The sequence below is a fragment of the Daphnia pulex genome, chromosome 5 (assembly GCF_021134715.1).
Source record: "Daphnia pulex isolate KAP4 chromosome 5, ASM2113471v1".
Lineage (NCBI taxonomy): Eukaryota > Metazoa > Arthropoda > Branchiopoda > Diplostraca > Daphniidae > Daphnia > Daphnia pulex.
This window is the reverse complement of record NC_060021.1, coordinates 11,374,423-11,394,942: the sequence shown is the minus strand read 5'-3', so window position 1 is coordinate 11,394,942 and position 20,520 is coordinate 11,374,423. Positions and strand designations below refer to the sequence as shown.

Here is a 20,520-nt window from a genome sequence, read left to right as displayed (position 1 = left end):
TTTCGAGAGTTTTTTTTTACGTAATTGCAGCATTTTCTCACATTTCCAGAGTTAGTTCCTGTACAACATATAGCACCAGCTGAAATTCGATACAACTAATAATAAGCATCTTCATGGTTTTGCACCTTTGACTCTCTCTGTAAGTCTGTAGTCGATTTCCGACTCAGAGTCCAATCTCCCTCCAATTTCCTTTAGAAATTTCACTTTTTCACAATCTCGATAATAAAATGTTGAGCTAGGGTGTTGGTAAGAAAATGTTTCGTAACTTACACAATGCGAGGTGCAATAAATGTTTTAACTCTCTTGTTACGCAAGAAATTCGGCTCAACAATAGTCAGGAAAAAAATAAAACAGTAATTGAGCTTCTATAAGTTATGTCTTTTTTGGTGAAGAGCAAAAAAGATCGTTCAGGTGTAGCTTCGTCCCGGTGACTTCATTGAAGTCTGTTTTTTAGCTAGGAGGACTCGGTGAAAGTCTCAGCTGGTGTTTGACATATTGAGAGTTTAACCAGTTTTAATCCTTTCAAGCTGTTGGGATTTTCCATATATCCAGAACTGATGACCGTAACCGCAAATACATTTCCATGTTATTTTCTTTTAAAGGCTGTAAAAGAACAGTCTGTAAAGAAAGATGTACGGAAAGGCCGCCTTTACATCACCTGGTGCATTGGTGAAAATTTGTCGCTGTTCAACGGTGATACCCATGAGCTACTAATATGGGTTACAGCAGGTAATTCTCAACTGTACTGTGGACTCTAATAAGGAATGATCTACAAGGGTGTATATACAGAGTCTAAAAATAACCCCACGTAAGCCACTGACGTAGCAAAAAACCACGCTTAAGAGATTACAAAACGACCGAGAGTTATCTCTCTTTGATCAGCTTCGTTACAGGTATCGGATGAATGAGTATATTCTCAAACTAGTTCTTACTTGACCAAAACGTTAGATGAGGCATGGTGAAAACGATTCTACAGTTTCCTACTTTCTTCAGTCTCTTCCTTATGGCTAAATGGCACACATTTGAAGATGCGCCATGAGAAAAGTACGTCCACCATATGTTCCTATTTGGAAATCCCTGTCATTCTTACGAAAAAGAGCAGACTTGGCGTTATTCCAGCGCTATAAGAAAATGTGGTCCGATAATTGCACATGTTGTTCGTAACGTGGTAAACTCATATCATATTTATTAAAAACAAGTTTTCTCAAACAATAACAGGGCTAGTGAGAATCACGAATACATAACAATCAAAAGTAACTTCATAATAGACCGTCCAAAGGGCAATTCTAACGGAACATTGCTGGATTTGTATAGTATAATGTAGAATCAAGACCGTTATTAAATAGTCTACTCGTCATGCTGCTGGTAGTGATACATAAACATAACGTTTGTGGGATAGTGAACTGAGAATTTAATTGAAATTCTTTCGTGTGCGAGCGCGGACGGAAATAGTAGCAAACTGAATCAACAAAATACAAGTGTGGATGTGGGGAGGAATAATAATTTAAGGCGAGTCGAGAAAGAGACTGTTACATTTCGCACTTATTTCATCCAAGTGTGAAATATTGCTGTAAATCATATGTGGTGGGAGTTAATGGAAAATGTACACTGATGCATGGGTCGCTTCCCACACTCTGCGTGTTATTAATTATTTCTTTTTTTTTACATGTCCTGTTCCAATAGACTCTTGATTTTGGGAAGTGTAGGGACGCCGTAAGAATAGGCGATTGCTAGAGCCAACAGCTTACCAACTTTGTTATTTCCTCCCGGCGAAATCGAATCGGATTCAAGACCATATACGGTTTGTATGGGTCTTCCCGTAGGGCTGGGGCCGTCAATAATTCGATTAATTGCTGGACCATCTCTTGTCCAGGCACTAGGCTCTTCCGGGCGGATGATAAGATCTTCTGGCGAAAGGTGCACTTGCGGTGGGCCGTAAGCGTGTGTTCCGTGACCATAGACACGCGGATTGTTCCCATGCCATATTGCTCTCCCATGTTCACTTCCTGCAGTTCCAGCATTCCACACTTCATAGCCGGTTCTGGAGTAATGCGGAGAAGGAAGTGGCATGATGGGAACCGAGGCTAAGTGTAATTTAGATGACGAATAAGCTGTCAGCGGTTGAGGGGCAAGCACTTGCGAAGGAGAATCGTATTCTCTGGTACCTTAATATGAATTGGACATTTAAAAAAATTAATCCTTCATTTTACATTGTCAATTTGTGTACGATACCGCTGTTGTGAGTTCCACTCTTGTATTTTTTACCACCTAACTGCAGTCCGTGTTTGGGTGGTCCACCTAATTTACAAGTATAACAATAAGATTAAAATTGAAAAATAAACCAATATCATTAAGGCGTAATTGTAACCTCTTCTTTTTCCTTTAAACTTTTTCAATGCTCCTTCAGCCATGTGTTGGCCCAGTATAAGTCCAAACAATAGAAGCACTTTGATAGAATTGGGAACCTAATAAGAAAATGTAAAGAAATCCAATGTACACTTTGATGGTAGAGTTAAAAGAGAACAGCTACGAGCCTTGTTGTATACCTTGCACATGGTGGAACAGACTACAGACCGGCACTGAGTACAAAATCCAACTGTGGTTTAAAACGGCGTGTAGTAGTCGCTTATATAGGCTACATCGTCAGTCGGTCACTCGGTCTAATTCGAGTGGCATCATTCCATAATGTGTTCAGCTATACTTTTCAAGATGCTCGCGGATGAATGTTCATGGGGTGTTTTGGCATCAATCAACATCTTATTCGTGGACCTTGCGGGATACACAATGATGCTCCTTCGTTACACCGAGTTGATGATACAACCACAATTTGCCAAAGTAGAAACCAAATTCCAGTTATCTTCAAAGTGATATACGTGGTTGGCAAAATGAGATGGCTATATCCATTACTGCATGGTCGACGACAATTCTAGTCAAAAGAAGAAAAAAGAAAACATTTGAATAATCATTTAGAGTAGAACAAATGACACTGCAAAACTATTGGAGAAATTTAGAAAATAATAATAATCAAAGTTAAAAGAAGAAAAAAAGAAACTGCGCCTACTTTTTCTTTCGGGAAGGACATGTTCTCTTGCTCCTGTGTTTTCCCGCTTCCATTTATGACATAGTGCGGCGACTACATTACAGTGCCCAATGAACAGACTGCAAGCGCATGTGAGTTTAATTGGCGCTTCTTTCAACTTCTTTACCCATAGTGGTTGCGCATGCGCCTGTTTTAGTATCATCTCCAGAAATACGCATACTTTCTGAGAAACACGTCTTTCGCTGCTATGGCGTCAATTTCTATTAACTATCAGCCATTAACACATTAACACCAATATAAAAGACCATTTTGTGGGTTCGGATACATTTGTCCCACTTACGCCTGTGCAATTTTAAAGAGAATATCCACAGAATCGACAGTCCTGAACAAATTTACCGTTGCGATAAGCTCACACAGCTATCCGATACGCCGATGGCCATACAAACCGCTCGCAGGCAAAGATACCAAATAAAGAATCGATTAGACGCGACTCTATTTATGGGCCACCTGTGACGTGAAAAATAATTAAAAAAAAAAAAGAATGAGACGATTAAAAAGAATCGATGAAACTGAACAAATTTTAAATTCCACCAACAAGTCATATGTATTCCGCTTTCATAATCTGTCAAGTGCCGGATGCTGGTTTGCCGAAACAATCTCTCATCAAAACAAAATTTCATTGTTCCCTGAAGTGACATTTCACTACTAAGAACTCAAATTTCAAAAAAAACAAAATTCCGCGAAAAAGAAATAAAGACCAAGTTAAGGAAAGTTAATGAGAACATAGGCCAACGGCGTGAAGAGCTTTGTGGTACATGTCGTAAGAGTACTTGAGTGCATGCTGAACTTGTTCCTTCGCCATGAACTCGGCTGTCATTTGGCGACCGCGTTGAACGTAGTCACCACCCATCTCGATGGCCTTTCCAGTATACAGCGATAGTTGCTGGCGATAGACGGTGCTCCATTCCAGGAATTGATCCCAATACTTGGCGCCAACATCCTTGCCAAGTTCCAAGTTTTTCAGAGCCACCGAGTAGCCAAGCTCAGCGTATTGGACTGCCACGGAGTAGCCGAGTTCAGCGTATTGCACTGCCACGGAGTAGCCGAGAGCCGCCTTTTCCTTGGTTACCAAGACAAGAGCTTGATACTTGACATCTGCTTCCTTCCAAAAACCAGGGTAGAGTTCTTCGGTTTTGCGGTAGACGACATCTCTCAACTGGACAAGTCCTTCGCCGGCTTGGTTCAAATAAGGCTCCGCGCGTTGATGAACTTCTCCTGCTTTGCGGGTCACGGCATCCTTCAGTAGGACAAAACGTTCTTGGGCTTGGACTAAATAAGGCTGTGCGACTTGGTGCAGTTCCAGTGCTTTCTCCGTGACGCCGAAACGTTCAGCAGCTTTTCCCAGACGGCTGTTCACGAACTGGCCCTCCCCGTAGACCCGGGTGTCGTAATACACCAACGAGACCAAAGCAATCAACATCAGGTAATTGATGTACTTAAGCTTTGACCCCGATTTGGTGGGGCGTTTCTTGTTACTTTTGCTTCCTATCAAGTATTCGCAGTGTTGCATGCAGCCCTTAAGACCCTGCGGTGGTTTGCCAGATGGAGAGTACGAGAGGTTCACTGTCTGGAAATGGCTGAGCGTCGTTTGGAAATCCCGAGATTCGCGAGCATACGCCTGTTCATTATCTGTGACCCACTGTAAGAACAAACTGGAGGAAAACAAATTGGAGCGGTACACTTTGCGCCAGTTTTCGTAAGTGTTGTCATCAGCTCGCAAGCAGCTGATCAATTTGCGGCACAAATCGGATCGACCTGCCGGATCTGAGACCAACTTTGGAAGATACTGAAGAAACATCTTGGATCCATGAGCGGATATCATGGGTTGAGAGAGAGACTGGACTAAATTAGCCACTTCTCGGCGGATGGCTGTAGGAATTTGCTGGACTTGATCGACCAGCTTGAAGTAAGCGGGCACAGACAAGATATTCGATATAGACTTCATACTAGAAGCTTTGGTCGACAAATATTCCGCGTTCTGAGCCACAAAAGCACCGTAATTCTTCGCACCAATCAATGGAAGCATGACCTCCATCCAAACTGGAAATAATAAAACAAGAATTATTAGTTTAGCAAATAAAATAGAAAACGCACTTTTTTAAAGAAAAGTAAAAACTTTGACACGGAAACTTAATAATAACTTGGCAACGTCGCAGTGTTAGTATTTTATCTCGTAGACGTGAATTCTGCCCAGCTGTCACTCGTGGCTGTTATAACAGCAGAAAATATGAATTGCAAGTGCTCTTTACGGTAAACGGTAATAAAAATTGTCAACAACAAAAAATCCAGACATTGTATGTGACTATCAACTCCCCCAATCGACTTTTGTTTTGACATTTTATACTCGTTCACCATGTCTGTTGGACAGGTAAATCAAAGCCATAAACTAATTACAAATTCGCACTTGACTTTATTTTCCAACTGTAGGCTCCTAAGACAACTGGTATTCAAGTGTATCGTCACTGTATTGTACTAAAATTTCGTTGGCTAGTAGAACAAATGCCAACGGATCATCCAATTATTTCAGAACCATTCGAATACCGCAATGAGAAACTATTTTCAGTCAGCTTGGATGGTCAAATTGAGCAGAACAACCAACAACCAGGCTTTTTGCTCACCTTCACCAGCTCAAACCATCACAAGATTGGATTACAAATAAAGAAAGTTCTATTGACGTTAACTTGCCCAGGAATGACCGAATCTGACTCAACTGAAATGCAACCAAAGGAGAATCTGGAAGAGGATGAAATTCATAAAGTGTTTGTTCTACACACAGGGCCACTTCCCTTGCCTGTCACGGTGACTTACTACATTCACGTCAATGAGACTGTACCCAACTACCGGTACGAGATAGTCGACTTGCTTTGCATGGCTCAACTTTGGCTGGCTGCTCGGAAAAGACAGTATACGGATTTTGAGTTTCTAGTCCAAGGTAAAGTTTTCGCAGCTCATCGTGCGATTTTAGCTGCCCGAAGCCCCGTTCTAGGCAACTTGTTGGCCCATTCAGGAGTAAACTTTCATCGCATCGAGGACATAGATGCACACGTTTTCGAACAATTTTTACATTTTGTCTACACGGGTCGCTTAACCATCTCCGCTGCTGATCCTCAACTTCTTGTAGCTGCTGAACGTTTTCAAATAGATACTCTGAAGAAACTGTGCCAAAATGCTGCGCGAGGATCGGACTCTGGCAATACCATCATCGACATAACTCATTCATAAAGATCCCCTCCCATCTAAATGAACCCTTTGACACCAAGTGGCTAAGATCCTGAATATTAGTGATACAATGCCTGCCGTCAAATCTGCTTGAATCATGTGTCCAATAAACTGTGTTCATTGTTCCTCAGTTGCACTTACTTGAAGGAGTAAACTCAAACTAACTAAACTACGAAGACTAAAAAAGAAATAGTTACCTTGCAATCCTACAGAGCTATCCTTGAAAGACGATTGCGACAAGATCCATAGAATTGATAGCGTAACAGGTCGGTTACTTTCGTTGGTTGCAAGGATTTCATTAGCACGAGCGAGATGTGACAGAACCAAATTTGGCTTATGTAGAAACAGAAGTTGCAAAACTATTTTGGTACCACAGACTGATACACCTGCAAAAGAAATAAAACAATTGTTTCATTAAATAGTTTCTTAATAATACTATTTAAAGTATATACGACATGACTTATTCATTTTACAACGATTAGGGTCGAAGAGTTAGGTCGCTTACCTCTATTCATTTCACTTGACAAAGTGATGAGAGACTGCTCAAAGAAGACGCTGAATGCCTCGTCATCGCACGACTTTATTGTTGATGTGATTAACGTTTTCAATTCCGGAGTTAGGATATTGGAAGGATAATCACGCGGCTTTCCTGAGAAAATGGGGTCTGCATCGGCACTTGTGTGGTTATTCAAGTAGGAAGCAAGTTCTTTGAGCCATTGCAAACGAGAATTAGGGAAGCGGGCCTTGACCGTAGAAATAGCGGCGCTCAACTCATTGGTATTGAGCTTCATCAGAAAATAACAATTTATAAATTACAAAAAGAAATTCTGAATACATGAAACGGAAAAGTTTTATACTTGTTTCAAAGCTTCAGGGAGTGATTTGATGATTTTTTCCTTTACAGGTTCTTTCGATGGTTTCTTCTTTACAACATCTTTGCTAGCAGTTGCAGTGGCCGGTTTCGCTTTTGCTTTAACTACAGGTTTATCTGGAAGACCCAAGGCCTCTTGCTTTGCTTTTGCACGCAACTGAGGGTCCAATAAGGCATATTTGGTGTCCAAAGGAGTTACTGTTAACAATCAATTAAGTGAACATATTGAGTTGACTGGTTTCTCTTTTAGTACTAGGGATTTATTCTACCTAATTCATCTACTTTGATGATTGGTTTAGGTGTACTCTTTGGTCCAGCAGTTCCATTAGTTTTGTTTGAGATGGTCTTACCCTTTGGTTTACCACTCGCCTTTCCACCAACCACTTCCCACTGACCCTGTTTCTCTTCGTACATGATTTCTTGCTTTAAATCGAGGGACGTTTCTGAAAAATGAAATTAGAAAGACATGCACAATGAGAGTAATGCTGTGGGTAAATAGATGTGCACAGAATGAGTAAGTTACCAATGGAAAACTGTAAGAAAGTCGGTGATACCGGTTGTTCAGTTGGAGCGTTAGCTTGAACTGATGGAGTAATTCGTCTGCAATTTGAAGTCAGCTCTCAGCTGTCAAAAGATTTTTCCGTTTCAAACGGAAAATTCTTTTTTTCCGGATCCACGTCAGACGGGTTCGATGCCAACAAAGCTGCCATCTAACGGTAGACTTTCTTACTCGATGACACAAAATGAAACCGTCGAATCCAAGTTGTGGCGAAAAAAATGAATCGATTAAAATTTAAATTAAATTAATTTTTTAAAATAATTGATAGCGGTTAGTACAAAATCTAATGCGTTTTTCAGTGCATGAAAATATTATCGAAACATGGGGTCATGCGATTCTAATTTTGCAAACAGGTGCCTCTTATCGGAACTATTGCGATAGAAAGTGGGTTATCTCTGTCCAAAAAGTAGCCCATGCATGTCTCGTCTTCTGACACAGAACTAGTAAATGTGCTGGTCAACTATCGAGTTGCGAGGAAGAAAACTTTACAAGATTTTCAAAGCTGCCATGACTTATCACAAATAAATATGATGCTACGCGTAACCAATTGCCGTGAAAGGAAATCGCGCATGAAATCATGAACGCGTGTTTTTGCATTCTTTTCAAACCGATAAAGTTGTTTTTATCGTATTATCAGTAATTAGGAATAATAAAAACCCAGGAGAAAATTGCGGCCCATTTCCCATCGACTTTTGATAAAAAGAAAGTGCGATAGAGAAAGTGACTTTTAAAAAATGACGATTTCATTCAGACTGCAACATGTCGCTATAGCTTCATATTATCAAATAAGAGCTAAAGTTCCCCATTTCCGGCCTCACATGATTGTCCGTTTTTCTCATCCATTCTTCTTCAGTTCAAGTTCCTTATTCTTTGACGGCGCTTTCCCTTCATTCTCGATGCTCGAGAAGAAAACCGGATGAATCGGCGGAAAAAGAATCTCATCCGCAATCGGTCGACATTATCATCGCATAGAAATGTACAGTAAATACTATTAGGACCCAGCAGACTTTCCGTTTCGTTATAAAAATAAAACAACGAGTTTATTATCTCAAAAAATTTTGATTACCGCGGCTTTTACACAACACTGGGCGCTGCTGTATCTGTGGCAAAGATCTCAAAGTGCTGAAAATTGCAACGTCACGTGAAACTCTTGTCCTGATGACAAACAACAGCAAAGAGCAATTTATTGTCGTTGACATTGTTTCTCTTATTCCTCCGTAGGAATAAAAAGAGCAATGAGGAAGTCTTTTTGCTGCCAGGCTATATACGTTCCTCCAGGGTTCGTGTTGCAGATCAAAGGTTCCCTTTCATATCCATTTTAAAAAATTCTCAGCTCGCGATGGAGCTGGGAAACGTCGAAAAGACAAGTCAGAAGAATACATCAGCCGCCCGGCAATATCTTCCTATAGTCTTTATATATGAGAGATCCTGGTTGGGGATTCTAATGAAAGGGTGTCGGTGGCTGAGATAGAACGCGCGAACAAGAAATTCTTCCGTGATGATGATGATGAGTTGGTCACGAAAGGCGAGAAAGAGAAACCTTGAAATAAAAACAAAAAAAACCACATCACACAGAAATTGAACAGAAGCAGCAAAATAGCTGAGAGATGAAACGGAGAATTGTGCACGTCGGTTTGAAAGTTTTGCGGTCAACTGATGCGCGCGGAGGGAAAAATTCGGTCATAAGGTCGATATGCCAGCGCAGATTTCCATACAAAGCATCGTTTGCAGACAGATGTGCATGCTCATCATTCCCAAACGTCTGAACTGCTGCTGGCTGCATTATAGTATATAGAATGTGCAATCCTTTAGGGGGCCCCAACAACTAGTCAATTGCACCTATATAGACGGCACAATGCGAAAGAAGTTATCTATTAATGATGGAGCCAAGTGGATTTGAAATACCCCTGACCCGTTTTCAGCAGTCGGCATCAACTCGATTCGTCCTTTCTCTTCTTTTTTTTAACAGCAGTTGACCCGTATTTGTGCACTCGGACGTTTTCGAGGATATCGCGAGGCTACATGAGCGAAGAGAGAGAACCGTTGGTTGTATATTATAAACAACCGCCCCTGCAGTCCTTCATTAAGAAATTCGCCCAAAAGAAAAAATACCCGCCCAGGTATAATAACAACGGGCGCATGTCTATATACGCGATGTCTATATACGTACGACGAGTCTACTGGCCAAAGGAGCGGATTGCCAAGGTGCTGCTACTGATGGACTCTCGAATAACGAAATAGACGGGTTATTTTCCAGCCAGGCCAAAACGAACTTTATACTGAGCCGAGTTCATGTGATGCGTATGGGTTTGTTTTTTTTTACCGCTAGGTCTTCGTGACGGCACGACATAATCATTTGAATGAACATTTTCATTGATGTGGTGTCAGTTTCACGTACGTTATGTATATATATACCGTTTTGATATTAGGACTCACGTGTCGTGAGGTGAATGGTCGACCAGAAAAAAGTCCCGTGTGGCCGATTGCTTCTTCCGAAAGACTTTTTTAAATATGTGGTTACCAATAATAAATGTTTATGACTGTAAGCATTCAATAGCTATAATACGTATGATAATATTGCTTCGCCACACGCTATAGGGTACTGGGGACAAGAGGTAAACAGACTTATTGGGCCCACCTATCTACCATCCACCAACATGCGCCAGGTAAATGCTGGAGGCCATGTGAATCTCGGGACTGGAATAAGAAGCCAAAGGGAGAGAACGAAGGAATAACGAGAAAGAAAGAGAACGACGACGAATAGAAGAAAAGAGAAACTGAAGACGAGGCTTGGCTCTCTCAGCAATCCACATGTATATAGTCTAAAGATGTTCGTGTACGTATATATCCACGCATGTTGATGAATCAACCCGCTCAGACTGGAGCTAGCGGTCTTCGTTCGCGCTTCAGATACATTTCACCCGGCTGGTCGAGCTGATGCTCTGCTCTGTGAAAGGACAGTTTTGATTTGTTTCAATTCAGTGCCATTGCATTTTTGGAGTGTCTGTGCGGATCAAAAGAGAACCTGTGTCCTTATTTGGAATTTCGTCAAAACCTGAAAAGAGACAGCGCATCAAAAACAAGAAAAAAGATTATCTTTATTCAGAGATGGTGAAGAAAAGTAGCGGATCCGTTTCAGAAGGAGATCACCAAAGGAATAACATGGTGAGTTTTTCGATCCGAATTATTCATATGTCTATAATTGGTCTGCATGCTGCTCATCAGCTGCTTTCTAAATAATACGAGCAACGAACTTTTGCGCAAAAATGTCCGTTCCGATTTTTATTTTTCGCTATCGGGAATGGCCAATTGAAAAAAGAAAAGCAAAAATCGAATCAAACCGGTTTAATGGCTTTTATCTCAAATTTTACATTTCCAAGTAAAACAGAAAAAAGTATGAAGCGTGATGTAGCGTGTCGTGTTCATTTTGGCCCGTCATCTTACGTGTACGCGCGTGTATATAGCTCGCAGTGCGTGAGAACAAAAGGTGGTGGGAGGGTTTGGAATTTGTGAAAAGAATGAAAGAAATTTGATTTTCACGTGAATAGCAAATTTTGGACTGATGTATAGCTAAACATGCGTGATGTAGGGCGGACATCCGCTGATGGTCAATTCCATTGAAACGATTGTAACATTTTGTTCTGTTATGTGTGATTTGTTGTGAATTCATCAACCAGGATCGAGGTAGAAGTAATACGGCGTTCGAGCAGGAAGAGGATGACGGCCGTCTTTCTTCCAGCACACCTGTGCGGAATCCGCCGAAAGCTCGACAACGCCAGCAAGTCCGCGATCCATCGTCGGCTAATAATGAATTCAACAACGCCGCTTTCGAACAGGATGACGACCAACAATCCATCACTCCGCCGCCACCTTATCCGAGCGAGCCGATCACCGCCGATGGACAGGTACACAGTCATAATGAGCAAAAGAAAACGCGTGAGAAGTATCACATCGCATCTATCAATTCATTCGAGGATATTGCCAAAAACTTGAAATGTTGTTATTGTGAAATCAGGTGTCGCCAATGGCGATGGAGGATGCCAAGACCACCGAAAGAGAAACGTGGGGCAGTCCGCTGGAATTCTTACTGTCATGCATCGCCATGTCCGTCGGCTTAGGTACTATATTGAAAACATTTAATGTTGCATGTATTAATCCGACGTTAAATGTAATAACAATTGATTTCAATGTATAGGCAATGTTTGGCGTTTCCCTTACACGGCGTACAAGAATGGCGGCGGTGCGTTCCTCATCCCTTACATCATTGTGCTGCTCTTCATTGGCAAGCCATTGTATTTTCTGGAAATGGCCATGGGTCAATTCTCCAGTTATGGATCTGTCAAGGTCTGGGAGATTGTGCCCATTCTAAAAGGTAAAACAACAACTCATTTGAAAAGAAAACAACGCAAATTATTTTGTGCTGGTAGACAGTAATAACCTTTTTTGAAAAAAAAATCCTTTCGCTCAATTCACAAGTTAAAGTGTCTTGTTTTAGTCAAATCATACTGTCGAAATATATCTGATGACCTCGCCCATCCATTTGCAACCAACGTCAAACAGCTATAGGGGTATTTATCTCTTAAATGTCCATTTCTTTTATGGCAAACAACGAGTCATGTATACCAACCCGGGTCCGAGAGGTTCAACAAGTTTTTTGGGTTTAGAAGAAGTTTTATGGTGTACCTACTCTCAAGTCTCAAATGTTGATACAACCTACATTATTCTTGCGGGCTATGCAAATATATTCAAAGAGGAATATAACTGGAATGTTTACTAATATAATCAAGTCCGTTTTTTTTGCGCACAGGTGTCGGGTACGGTCAAGCGTTAGCGACGTGGTTCGTCGTGACCTACTACTGCGTCCTTATCGCCATCACGCTCTTTTACTTTTTTTCGTCCTTCCAAACGATTTTGCCTTGGACGGTCTGCGACCTGAGTTGGCTCTCGGCCGACAACTGCTACAACAGCAGCGCAGACACCAACCTGACCACCTTTAACATTTCGGGGCTCAAATCCTCGTCCGACATTTACTTCAGGTATTATATATAGCTACTATAAGGAAAAGTAGGTCTTTGACTTGAATGTGGGTTAATCTTTTTGATATGGCGATTTATTGATGCAGAGAAGAGGTAATGAAGAAGATGGATTCAATCGACGATGGAATTGGTTTACCCGACTGGAAACTGTCATTGTGCCTACTTCTGGCTTGGATTATTATCTGTGCTATCCTCATGAAAGGGGTAGGTATTATAGATATTTTATTATCATCACGATTGACTAAATCTCCAACGATCCTTGACTGATTTTGACAATGTTTCTCTTGGCAGGTGGCATCGTCTGGAAAGGTCGCTTATTTCACCGCTCTATTCCCCTACGTTGTGCTGGTTACTTTGCTGGTGCGCGGAGTGACGCTGGAAGGCGCTTCTGATGGCATCCTCTACTTTATCCGTCCCGACTGGCCGAAACTGCTTGACGCCAGTGTAAATTTATTTCTCAAAATTTCACTCCTGTCCTCTCTAGTTCTTTTCTATTATTTCTGCGACTTTTATTATTTCGGCCATCGTCCGCGTTGTCCGCGCCCGAAGGCGTCCATTGGCCGCAGCATGCGCCGTCGCAATTAGCCGATAATTTCTACGGTGGAAGAGAAAGCGAAATTCCTGGTGAAAAAAAAACCCCAAACAAAAAAGAAAAGAGACTAAAAAAACAAACAAAAAATGAAAAAACAAATCTGTTTAATAGGCCTGTGCGGTTCTTTCACGGTTTCTCTGCGGTCGTCCATAAGCGCGTGCTTCTATTTTATTTCGACCACCTTTCTCTTTCTTCTTTTCCATTGATGTTACCTGCGAAGAAAGAGAGAGGTGGACTATACCAGACACTCACATCACAAAAGCCGAAGAGAAAACAGGCAAAGCTGAGATTTTAACAAATGATCTGTAGGGGAGGACACCGGCCTGTTTTTACTTTCTCCTTCCATATCTCATCTACTACTACAGACTATGGAGATGTTATTAAAATAAAGTATTCTTGCCTGAAGGAATGAACCATGTTGGGGTAGGTTCAGATTAACTTTGAAAACATTAGATTTAAACGGAAATAGGAAAACGGGATTTTCAACTGTCTGGAGAAAGCTCAATGTTTTATCGCTTTCCAAGAGACCTGTTTTACCCCCCTATAGCCTCAAGTTAAATATTTGGTTGGGTCATGATATATAGTTAAAAGGAGATTATAGATTTAATTCATTTGATTTTTTTAATTGAATACAGACCTGGTATGCGGCTGTGACGCAGTGCTTCTTTTCCCTGTCGGTGGGCTTTGGCCCCATCGTCATGTTCTCCAGCTACAACCCATTCCGGCACAATATTTACAGGTAAATAACAAAGAAATGTTAACTCTTTTATTCGTCACAATATGTAGGATCTAACGGTTGATATTCAATTGTCATCACAGGGACGCTGTTATCATCAGCTTAATGGATACCTTCACTAGTTTCCTTGCCGGCATAACCATCTTCTCCATTCTGGGTAATCTGGCTCACGAATCCGGGAAAAACGTGACAGACGTCGTCTCGGCTGGAACCGGCTTGGCATTCGTCAGCTATCCCGATGCAATCGCTAAATTCCAATACGTCCCTCAAGTAACAGAAATTTCTTCTTTTTCTATTTTCACGACGACCCCAAAAATTAAACGAGAACTATATTTGTTTCAAGTTCTTTGCCGTCATGTTCTTCCTGATGTTGCTCACGCTCGGGATCGGAAGTGCCGTGTCGCTGACCGGATGCGTCGTCACCATCATCTGCGATGATTTCCCGCACTGGAAGCGATGGCTAGTCGTCACTGGAATTTGTCTCATTGGATTTATTTCGGGATTAGTTTACGTCACTCCCGTACGGTCTCTTTCATCATAATAAAAATTAACAAAATTAAACAACTTTTGTTTTATAGGGTGGACTGATCGTGCTGGACATTGTCGATTACTTTGGTGGCGGTTTCATCATTTTCCTGATGGCCACTATCGAAACGATTGGCATCTGTTGGATATACGGACTCAACCGGTTCGTCCGCGATATTGAATTCATGCTAGGCATCAAGCTGAGCGCTTACTGGAAAATTACCTGGGCTTACATCATTCCGGCTGTCTTGGTCTTCATTTTCTGCTACGCCATGGGCACCTACACTCCATTGAAAGATGGCGACTATGTCTATCCCGCGGCAGCTACCGGTATTTTCCCGTTTACTGGTTAACTTCTATCACTGAATTTCTAAATGTTGTTTTTTTTAATACGTCATATCAGGTGCCGGATGGTTTCTAGCGGCTATAGCAGTCCTTCAAGTCCCTCTGTGGGCCGCAATCGTGATTTACCGCCAGGAGAATTGCAGTAATCTCTTCGAGGTATTTTCAAATCGTTAAAACAAATTTCACGTTTTACCAGCACCGCGAATCCTCAATTTATTTCTCGATTATCAGCGCATTATGAGCAGTATCAAGCAGACGGACCACTGGGGCCCCAAGAATCCGGCCCATCGCCTAGAGTGGAAGAAATTCCAAATGGAAAAACCCCATCACCACACCTCCTATTCGGCTCGATTGTGGGTCCCGAAAATCCCGTCACGAATGACCTACGACGTCTCCACTTGCAACAACAATCCGCTACCGGCCAAGGATGCCAGTCACCAGCGTACCAAAGTGACTTCAGCTCCCCATTCGCGCTCAACGTTCGAGAACGAAATCGCCGATTAATTCTAATAAACGATAATATGAATTTTCTAGCGATGATATTCGATTTTATGCGATTTTTGAATTTCTTTTATTGTTTTTTAATAGTTTTTTGCAAAGAAAAACTTTCATTTTTTTTTTAACGCGGACTATTGTACAGTTAATGTCCTTGATCGTTCAAATATACATCAGAGATTAGATTTTGTTTTTTTTTTGGTTGCAGATGAGAGATATGGTCGTCGGTGTTGGTTTGTTTGTCGCACGATCAATCACGTTGCGTGCGAAGCTGCAGCGTGATAATATGCTGTGACCCTGACTCCAAAATGATGGCAAGTCACCTTGGCAGCAGCAGCCGTTTCCGTTACGACGACGACAGGAAGCCGAATAACTCATTCCCGAGCTAAGAGCGAGAAGATATTTTTCGAAAGACGCGCGCGCGACGCTGCTGTCTAGTAATTGAGTCAGACATGCATTGACATCCGGTGGCCATGCCAATTGTCGTCACGACATTCCGGATCCTCGCCTTATTTTTCTCGAACCGGTTTTCCACGAATTTCAAGAAGAAAAACATTCCTGAACCGATAAAATATAGTCGAGATTGTAACTGTTGCAGGTATATACGTACAGGTGGGGCGTATGCAAAATTTGTCGAATAAGAAAGTGGCAAACTCCTATAGGGAAAAACCCATCATTTTCATTTCGAAACTGGGTTTTTGTGTACGGCCGGGCTGGGTCTTCCCCACTCGCGCGCGAGTTTGAATTTACATTTACATGTGCTGAAGATGAGCCCAAAAAGGCCATCCTTGATCAAGTTGATAAAAACATGCAAAACCTTGCTGAACTTAAATAATTCACCGACGGGTGAAAGGACTTTTTCTTATTTAAATTGACGCGGTGGAACAACCGAAATAAAATTGTTTAGAACATTCTCTTAAATATTGTTCAAGGCAATCATTATTTCGCATCCAACGTCCTCTTGAGCGCACATGGCTTTTTATAATTTCTTCCCGTGCGTCACAACATCAGCGAAGAAAAAGAAATTCTAATAATTTTTTTACCTGCATCGTTTCCGACCTGTCTAGTGGGCGATTCTTTGGGTAATCACATGCTGAAGTCTATACGTACGGGGGAAAATACAAGGACGCGCATTCGGAACGAGTTTGAATGGATTTGGAGTGTGTATGACGTCATTTAGTGACGCAAAACACAGCGGAGCTAGGTCTTGATCGCAGGAATTGCCAGAGGCGTTCAGGTGAAATGCCCTGCAAGATTACTATCGCGCTCCATCAGCAGCAGCAGTATATATCAGCAGAGGAATCGTAGGAAATGAAGACAGTGCAAAGTCAGTTCTCAAGTGCAGCGGTTTTCACTTGTTTGTATAAAGCCTGTGGAGCAAAAAAGGTCGCAATAACTGCGTCGAATTGTTCGCGGATCGCTGCGCTCACTCGAATCTCCTAGCTACTGTTTTTATCGCTTTAACCGTCGCGTCACACGCCAGCAACTTGAATTGTTTTGGTTCCAACTTAATAAATAGCGCGAATCATGGCTGTTTCAAACAATAACGAGAAATCCAGGGTTTGTGGTCGCTTATTAATATTTTTCCAATCGTTAAACAATCGATGTGGCAAATGGATTTTGCCAAGCTAAATTTGTTGTTGCGATGCGTTGTAATTGAATACAAACATTTATAAAATAAATTAAGGTTGAATGCAATTGTCTCGTGATGTTTTTGAAAGCAACTATTGTGTTGGTTTATTGTGACTCTATACCGGATGTCGAACAATAAGATCAAAAACATCACGCATACAAAAGAAAGAAATTTCAGTTTAGTTTTGTCAACTTCCCTTCAACAATGTCTCAAACTTTTTTAGTAAAAATTAATTTATTTCTCCGGTTAGGAATCTCGGAGGACAACAACCCAACAACCCATAGGATTTGCCAATTCCGGATTTATCTCAGACAATGGAATTAATGTCAGCACTTCATCACTCCATCACCAAACGGCCGCGTCGACCACCGTTCAGGTATTAATAGAATCAAATTCGTGATTCCTGTGCTCCCAACAAACTTCAAGGTTATTTATTTAATCAATGTTCTTTATCAGGTGTCGCCGATGGCGATGGAAGACGCACAAGGGACAGATAGGCAAACCTGGGGCAATCCCGTGGAATTTCTCATGTCCTGTATTGCCATGTCTGTCGGCTTAGGTAATTATAAATGCAATCATTTGATTTTAAAAAGAAATGACGAAAACTAATCTTGTTTTTATATTCTATTGGATAAAAAGGTAATATATGGCGATTTCCGTACATTGCATACAAAAACGGAGGTGGTGCGTTCCTTATTCCTTACCTTGTTGTCCTGTTGGTAATCGGCAAGCCGCTCTATTTTCTGGAAATGGCCCTGGGACAGTTTTCCAGTTATGGCTCTGTCAAGGTCTGGGAAATGGTGCCCATCCTAAAAGGTATATATAATTAGCGGTCCCAGCTGTGGTCTCTATATCGATAGAATTGTTTTTATGTCGTTGTCTTAACGTTTGATTTTTAACCACAAATCAATTAATATTAGGTGTGGGCTATGGTCAAGCGCTAGCGACGTGGTTTGTCGTCACCTTCTATTGCGTCTTGATTGCCATTTCGCTGTTCTACTTCTTCTCGTCGTTCCAGACCATTTTACCTTGGACTGTCTGTGACGTGAGCTGGGCCTCGTTCTCCACTTGCTACAACAGCAGCGCAGACTCCAATCTGACGGATTTCAACGTCACCGGATTGAAATCCTCGTCCGCTATTTATTTCCGGTACGGAAACCATCAGAAAACCTTCGGATGACTTTTCATTCCGGAAGCACTTGACAAATTCTGGCCTTCAATTTAATTGATAGCCTAATTGCGATAATTAATTTACAGAGATGAAGTGATGAAGACCATTGACTCGATTGACGACGGTCTCGGATCTCCCGACTGGAAGTTATCTCTATGTCTACTACTAGCCTGGATTATTATCTGCGCAATTCTCATGAAAGGGGTAATTTAATATCATAATTTGGTACCAGCATTTTATACTCATATACGTCAATCACAGGTCGAGTCGTCTGGAAAGGTGGCCTATTTTACAGCTCTCTTTCCGTACGTTGTTCTACTCACGTTGCTCATACGTGGAGTCACCTTGGAAGGTGCCTCTGAAGGCATTCTATATTTCGTCAAACCCGATTGGCCCAAACTGCTCGACGTTAATGTAAATCTAAAAGACAAAAGTCACTATTGCAATTCATTTTCATAAATTGGCACGCCTTTTATTATTACAGACGTGGTACGCCGCCGTGGGGCAATGTTTCTTTTCCCTTTCAGTCGGTTTCGGCCCGATCGTCATGTTCTCCAGCTACAACTCTTTCCGGCAGAATATTTACAGGTATTAAAACAAATAATAAATTCATTTTTGTAAAAGTATCATTTTGGTATTAAAGAAATCTGTTTTTTTGAAATGTGTCAGGGATGCGATGATCATTAGCTTCATGGACACTGCCACTAGCTTTTTTGGTGGCATCACTATTTTCGCCATATTGGGCAATTTGGCCCACGAGTCGGGCAAAAACGTGTCCGAAGTGGTTTCGGTTAGCACTGGTTTGGCATTTGTCAGTTATCCCGATGCCATTGCGAAATTCCAATACGTCCCGCAGGTATAAAAACAGTCGAACGTTTATACCATACATGGGCCAGCGTGAGTGTAACTTTTATTTGTGGATTTCATTATAGCTATTTTCGGTCCTCTTCTTCGTCATGCTGTTGACTCTGGGCATTGGTAGCGCAGTGTCGTTGACTGGTTGCGTCATCACCATCATTTGCGATGATTTTCCCCACTGGAAGCGCTGGATTGTCGTCACTGTTGTCGGTGTTATTGGCTTCTTCTCCGGTTTAGTTTACGTCACCCCGGTATGTGTTTGTGTTTGTAATGTGTCATCGAGGCCCATTTTTGAATCTTTCATTTCATTGTAGGGTGGACTGATTATTATGGACATTGTCGGCACACTGGGAGGCGATTTTATTATTTATTTAATGGTTGTCGTCCAGACGGTCGGCATCTGCTGGATTTACGGCCTTGACCGATTCATTCACGACATTGAATTCATGTTGAAAATCAAACTGGGGGCGTACTGGAAACTGACCTGGGCTTACATCATTCCGGCTGTCTTGATCTTCATCTTCTGTTACTCCATGGCCACCTACACGCCATTGAGAGATGGCGACTACGTCTATCCCGCGGCAGCTACTGGTATGTATTATTATTGGGTAATCCTTAGACAAGGCTATATGGTGAACATTGGATTTTCTTTAGGTTTTGGCTGGTGCTTGGCAGCGTTAGCATTATTACAGTTGCCTTTATGGGCTGCCTACGTCGTTTACAAGCAGGAAGAAGGCTTCACTATTTTAGAGGTAAGTTACATTCAACTGATGATTATGTTTGATGAATTTGAAACTTATACTTTGAATGCAAATAGCGGATCACCAACAGTATGAAACCAACCAAACATTGGGGACCCAGAAATCCTGCCCATCGTTTGGAGTGGACGAAAGAACTGAATCCTAAATACGAAAAGTCTTACGCTTCCAGAATCTGGGTGCCCATCCTTCCGCGGTTCTTCCCGCACCTATTCAACAAGGACTAATCTTCTTGCCATTGGAATCTCGTTTCATAATCGAATTTTAACCATTTATCCCTATAGCCGTTCGTTATGTATTATTGTCACACTGCGTAATAACCGTTATGTTAAATACCTTATACTCATAATTTCCAGTTATAGCTGGTGCTAATTGGTTTTATACTAAGATTGTGATTTGATTACGGTGTTATTTTAATTTATCACCACCCGTTTACAAACGTAGGTTTTATTACCGATTACCGCATAATCCGCTTATTCTTGATGTTACGTTCTTCCGCGTGTGCCGTTTATATTTTCACAAGGCGCCCGAACATTCGGACGGACAAATGAACACAATTTCGTTTTCTCGGCATCTCACTTTTTGAATCTCAAATGTTAATTTTTTATCTCAATTAATTTTC

General features: G+C 41.6%; 5 protein-coding genes across 5 annotated transcripts; 3 read left to right on the top strand and 2 right to left on the bottom strand.

The window, feature by feature from the left end:
• Nucleotides 1-1,161: 1,161 nt before the first annotated feature.
• LOC124195092 lies at nt 1,162-2,704 on the bottom strand. Its single transcript, XM_046589580.1, has 4 exons — nt 2,547-2,704; nt 2,369-2,465; nt 2,233-2,298; nt 1,162-2,165 (listed from the first exon to the last, which is right to left on the bottom strand). Exons 1-4 carry the CDS (start codon nt 2,553-2,555, stop codon nt 1,663-1,665), a joined length of 675 nt encoding a protein of 224 aa, XP_046445536.1. The 5' UTR covers nt 2,556-2,704; the 3' UTR covers nt 1,162-1,662.
• A 914-nt stretch (nt 2,705-3,618) lies between these two features.
• LOC124195090 (transmembrane protein 214-A-like) lies at nt 3,619-7,890 on the bottom strand. Its single transcript, XM_046589578.1, has 6 exons — nt 7,714-7,890; nt 7,460-7,633; nt 7,177-7,388; nt 6,825-7,104; nt 6,517-6,705; nt 3,619-5,140 (listed from the first exon to the last, which is right to left on the bottom strand). The coding sequence occupies exons 2-6, from the start codon at nt 7,602-7,604 to the stop codon at nt 3,813-3,815; spliced, it is 2,154 nt and encodes a 717-aa protein (XP_046445534.1). The 5' UTR covers nt 7,605-7,633; nt 7,714-7,890; the 3' UTR covers nt 3,619-3,812.
• On the top strand, nt 5,244-6,444 carry LOC124195091 (zinc finger and BTB domain-containing protein 22-like). The gene is made up of 2 exons (XM_046589579.1): nt 5,244-5,468; nt 5,528-6,444. The coding sequence occupies exons 1-2, from the start codon at nt 5,454-5,456 to the stop codon at nt 6,320-6,322; spliced, it is 810 nt and encodes a 269-aa protein (XP_046445535.1). The 5' UTR covers nt 5,244-5,453; the 3' UTR covers nt 6,323-6,444.
• Nucleotides 7,891-10,511: 2,621 nt separating the features above from the next.
• Nucleotides 10,512-15,662, top strand: LOC124194012 (sodium-dependent nutrient amino acid transporter 1-like). Its single transcript, XM_046588016.1, has 13 exons — nt 10,512-10,914; nt 11,427-11,654; nt 11,765-11,867; nt 11,945-12,121; nt 12,557-12,785; nt 12,872-12,989; nt 13,077-13,229; nt 14,013-14,116; nt 14,197-14,383; nt 14,457-14,633; nt 14,692-14,968; nt 15,042-15,139; nt 15,215-15,662. The coding sequence occupies exons 1-13, from the start codon at nt 10,858-10,860 to the stop codon at nt 15,485-15,487; spliced, it is 2,181 nt and encodes a 726-aa protein (XP_046443972.1). The 5' UTR covers nt 10,512-10,857; the 3' UTR covers nt 15,488-15,662.
• Nucleotides 15,663-16,330: 668 nt separating this feature from the next.
• Nucleotides 16,331-20,515, top strand: LOC124194014 (sodium-dependent nutrient amino acid transporter 1-like). Its single transcript, XM_046588020.1, has 13 exons — nt 16,331-17,038; nt 17,362-17,487; nt 17,568-17,670; nt 17,751-17,927; nt 18,032-18,260; nt 18,369-18,486; nt 18,544-18,696; nt 18,767-18,870; nt 18,952-19,138; nt 19,215-19,391; nt 19,455-19,731; nt 19,795-19,892; nt 19,958-20,515. Exons 1-13 carry the CDS (start codon nt 17,006-17,008, stop codon nt 20,123-20,125), a joined length of 1,950 nt encoding a protein of 649 aa, XP_046443976.1. The 5' UTR covers nt 16,331-17,005; the 3' UTR covers nt 20,126-20,515.
• Nucleotides 20,516-20,520: the final 5 nt, after the last annotated feature.

What these genes read in the sequence shown, in the direction of transcription:
- LOC124195092 (XM_046589580.1), bottom strand. An exon ending in GTTTAAAGGAAAAAGAAGAG is followed by an intron (nt 2,299 to 2,368) that starts GTTACAATTACG and finishes CTTGTAAATTAG; the next exon opens with GTGGACCACCCAAACACGGA. An exon ending in GAGTGGAACTCACAACAGCG is followed by an intron (nt 2,166 to 2,232) that starts GTATCGTACACA and finishes ATTCATATTAAG; the next exon opens with GTACCAGAGAATACGATTCT.
- LOC124195090 (XM_046589578.1), bottom strand. Translation starts at nt 7,604, where the DNA reads ATGTACGAAGAGAAACAGGGTCAGTGGGAAGTGGTTGGTGGAAAGGCG. An exon ending in TCCCTGAAGCTTTGAAACAA is followed by an intron (nt 7,105 to 7,176) that starts GTATAAAACTTT and finishes TTTCTGATGAAG; the next exon opens with CTCAATACCAATGAGTTGAG. An exon ending in GTCAAGTGAAATGAATAGAG is followed by an intron (nt 6,706 to 6,824) that starts GTAAGCGACCTA and finishes TTTCTTTTGCAG; the next exon opens with GTGTATCAGTCTGTGGTACC.
- LOC124194012 (XM_046588016.1), top strand. Translation starts at nt 10,858, where the DNA reads ATGGTGAAGAAAAGTAGCGGATCCGTTTCAGAAGGAGATCACCAAAGG. An exon ending in CGCCATGTCCGTCGGCTTAG is followed by an intron (nt 11,868 to 11,944) that starts GTACTATATTGA and finishes TTCAATGTATAG; the next exon opens with GCAATGTTTGGCGTTTCCCT. An exon ending in TCGTCCGACATTTACTTCAG is followed by an intron (nt 12,786 to 12,871) that starts GTATTATATATA and finishes TTATTGATGCAG; the next exon opens with AGAAGAGGTAATGAAGAAGA.
- LOC124194014 (XM_046588020.1), top strand. Translation starts at nt 17,006, where the DNA reads ATGGCTGTTTCAAACAATAACGAGAAATCCAGG. An exon ending in CCGCGTCGACCACCGTTCAG is followed by an intron (nt 17,488 to 17,567) that starts GTATTAATAGAA and finishes GTTCTTTATCAG; the next exon opens with GTGTCGCCGATGGCGATGGA. An exon ending in GTTTAGTTTACGTCACCCCG is followed by an intron (nt 19,392 to 19,454) that starts GTATGTGTTTGT and finishes ATTTCATTGTAG; the next exon opens with GGTGGACTGATTATTATGGA.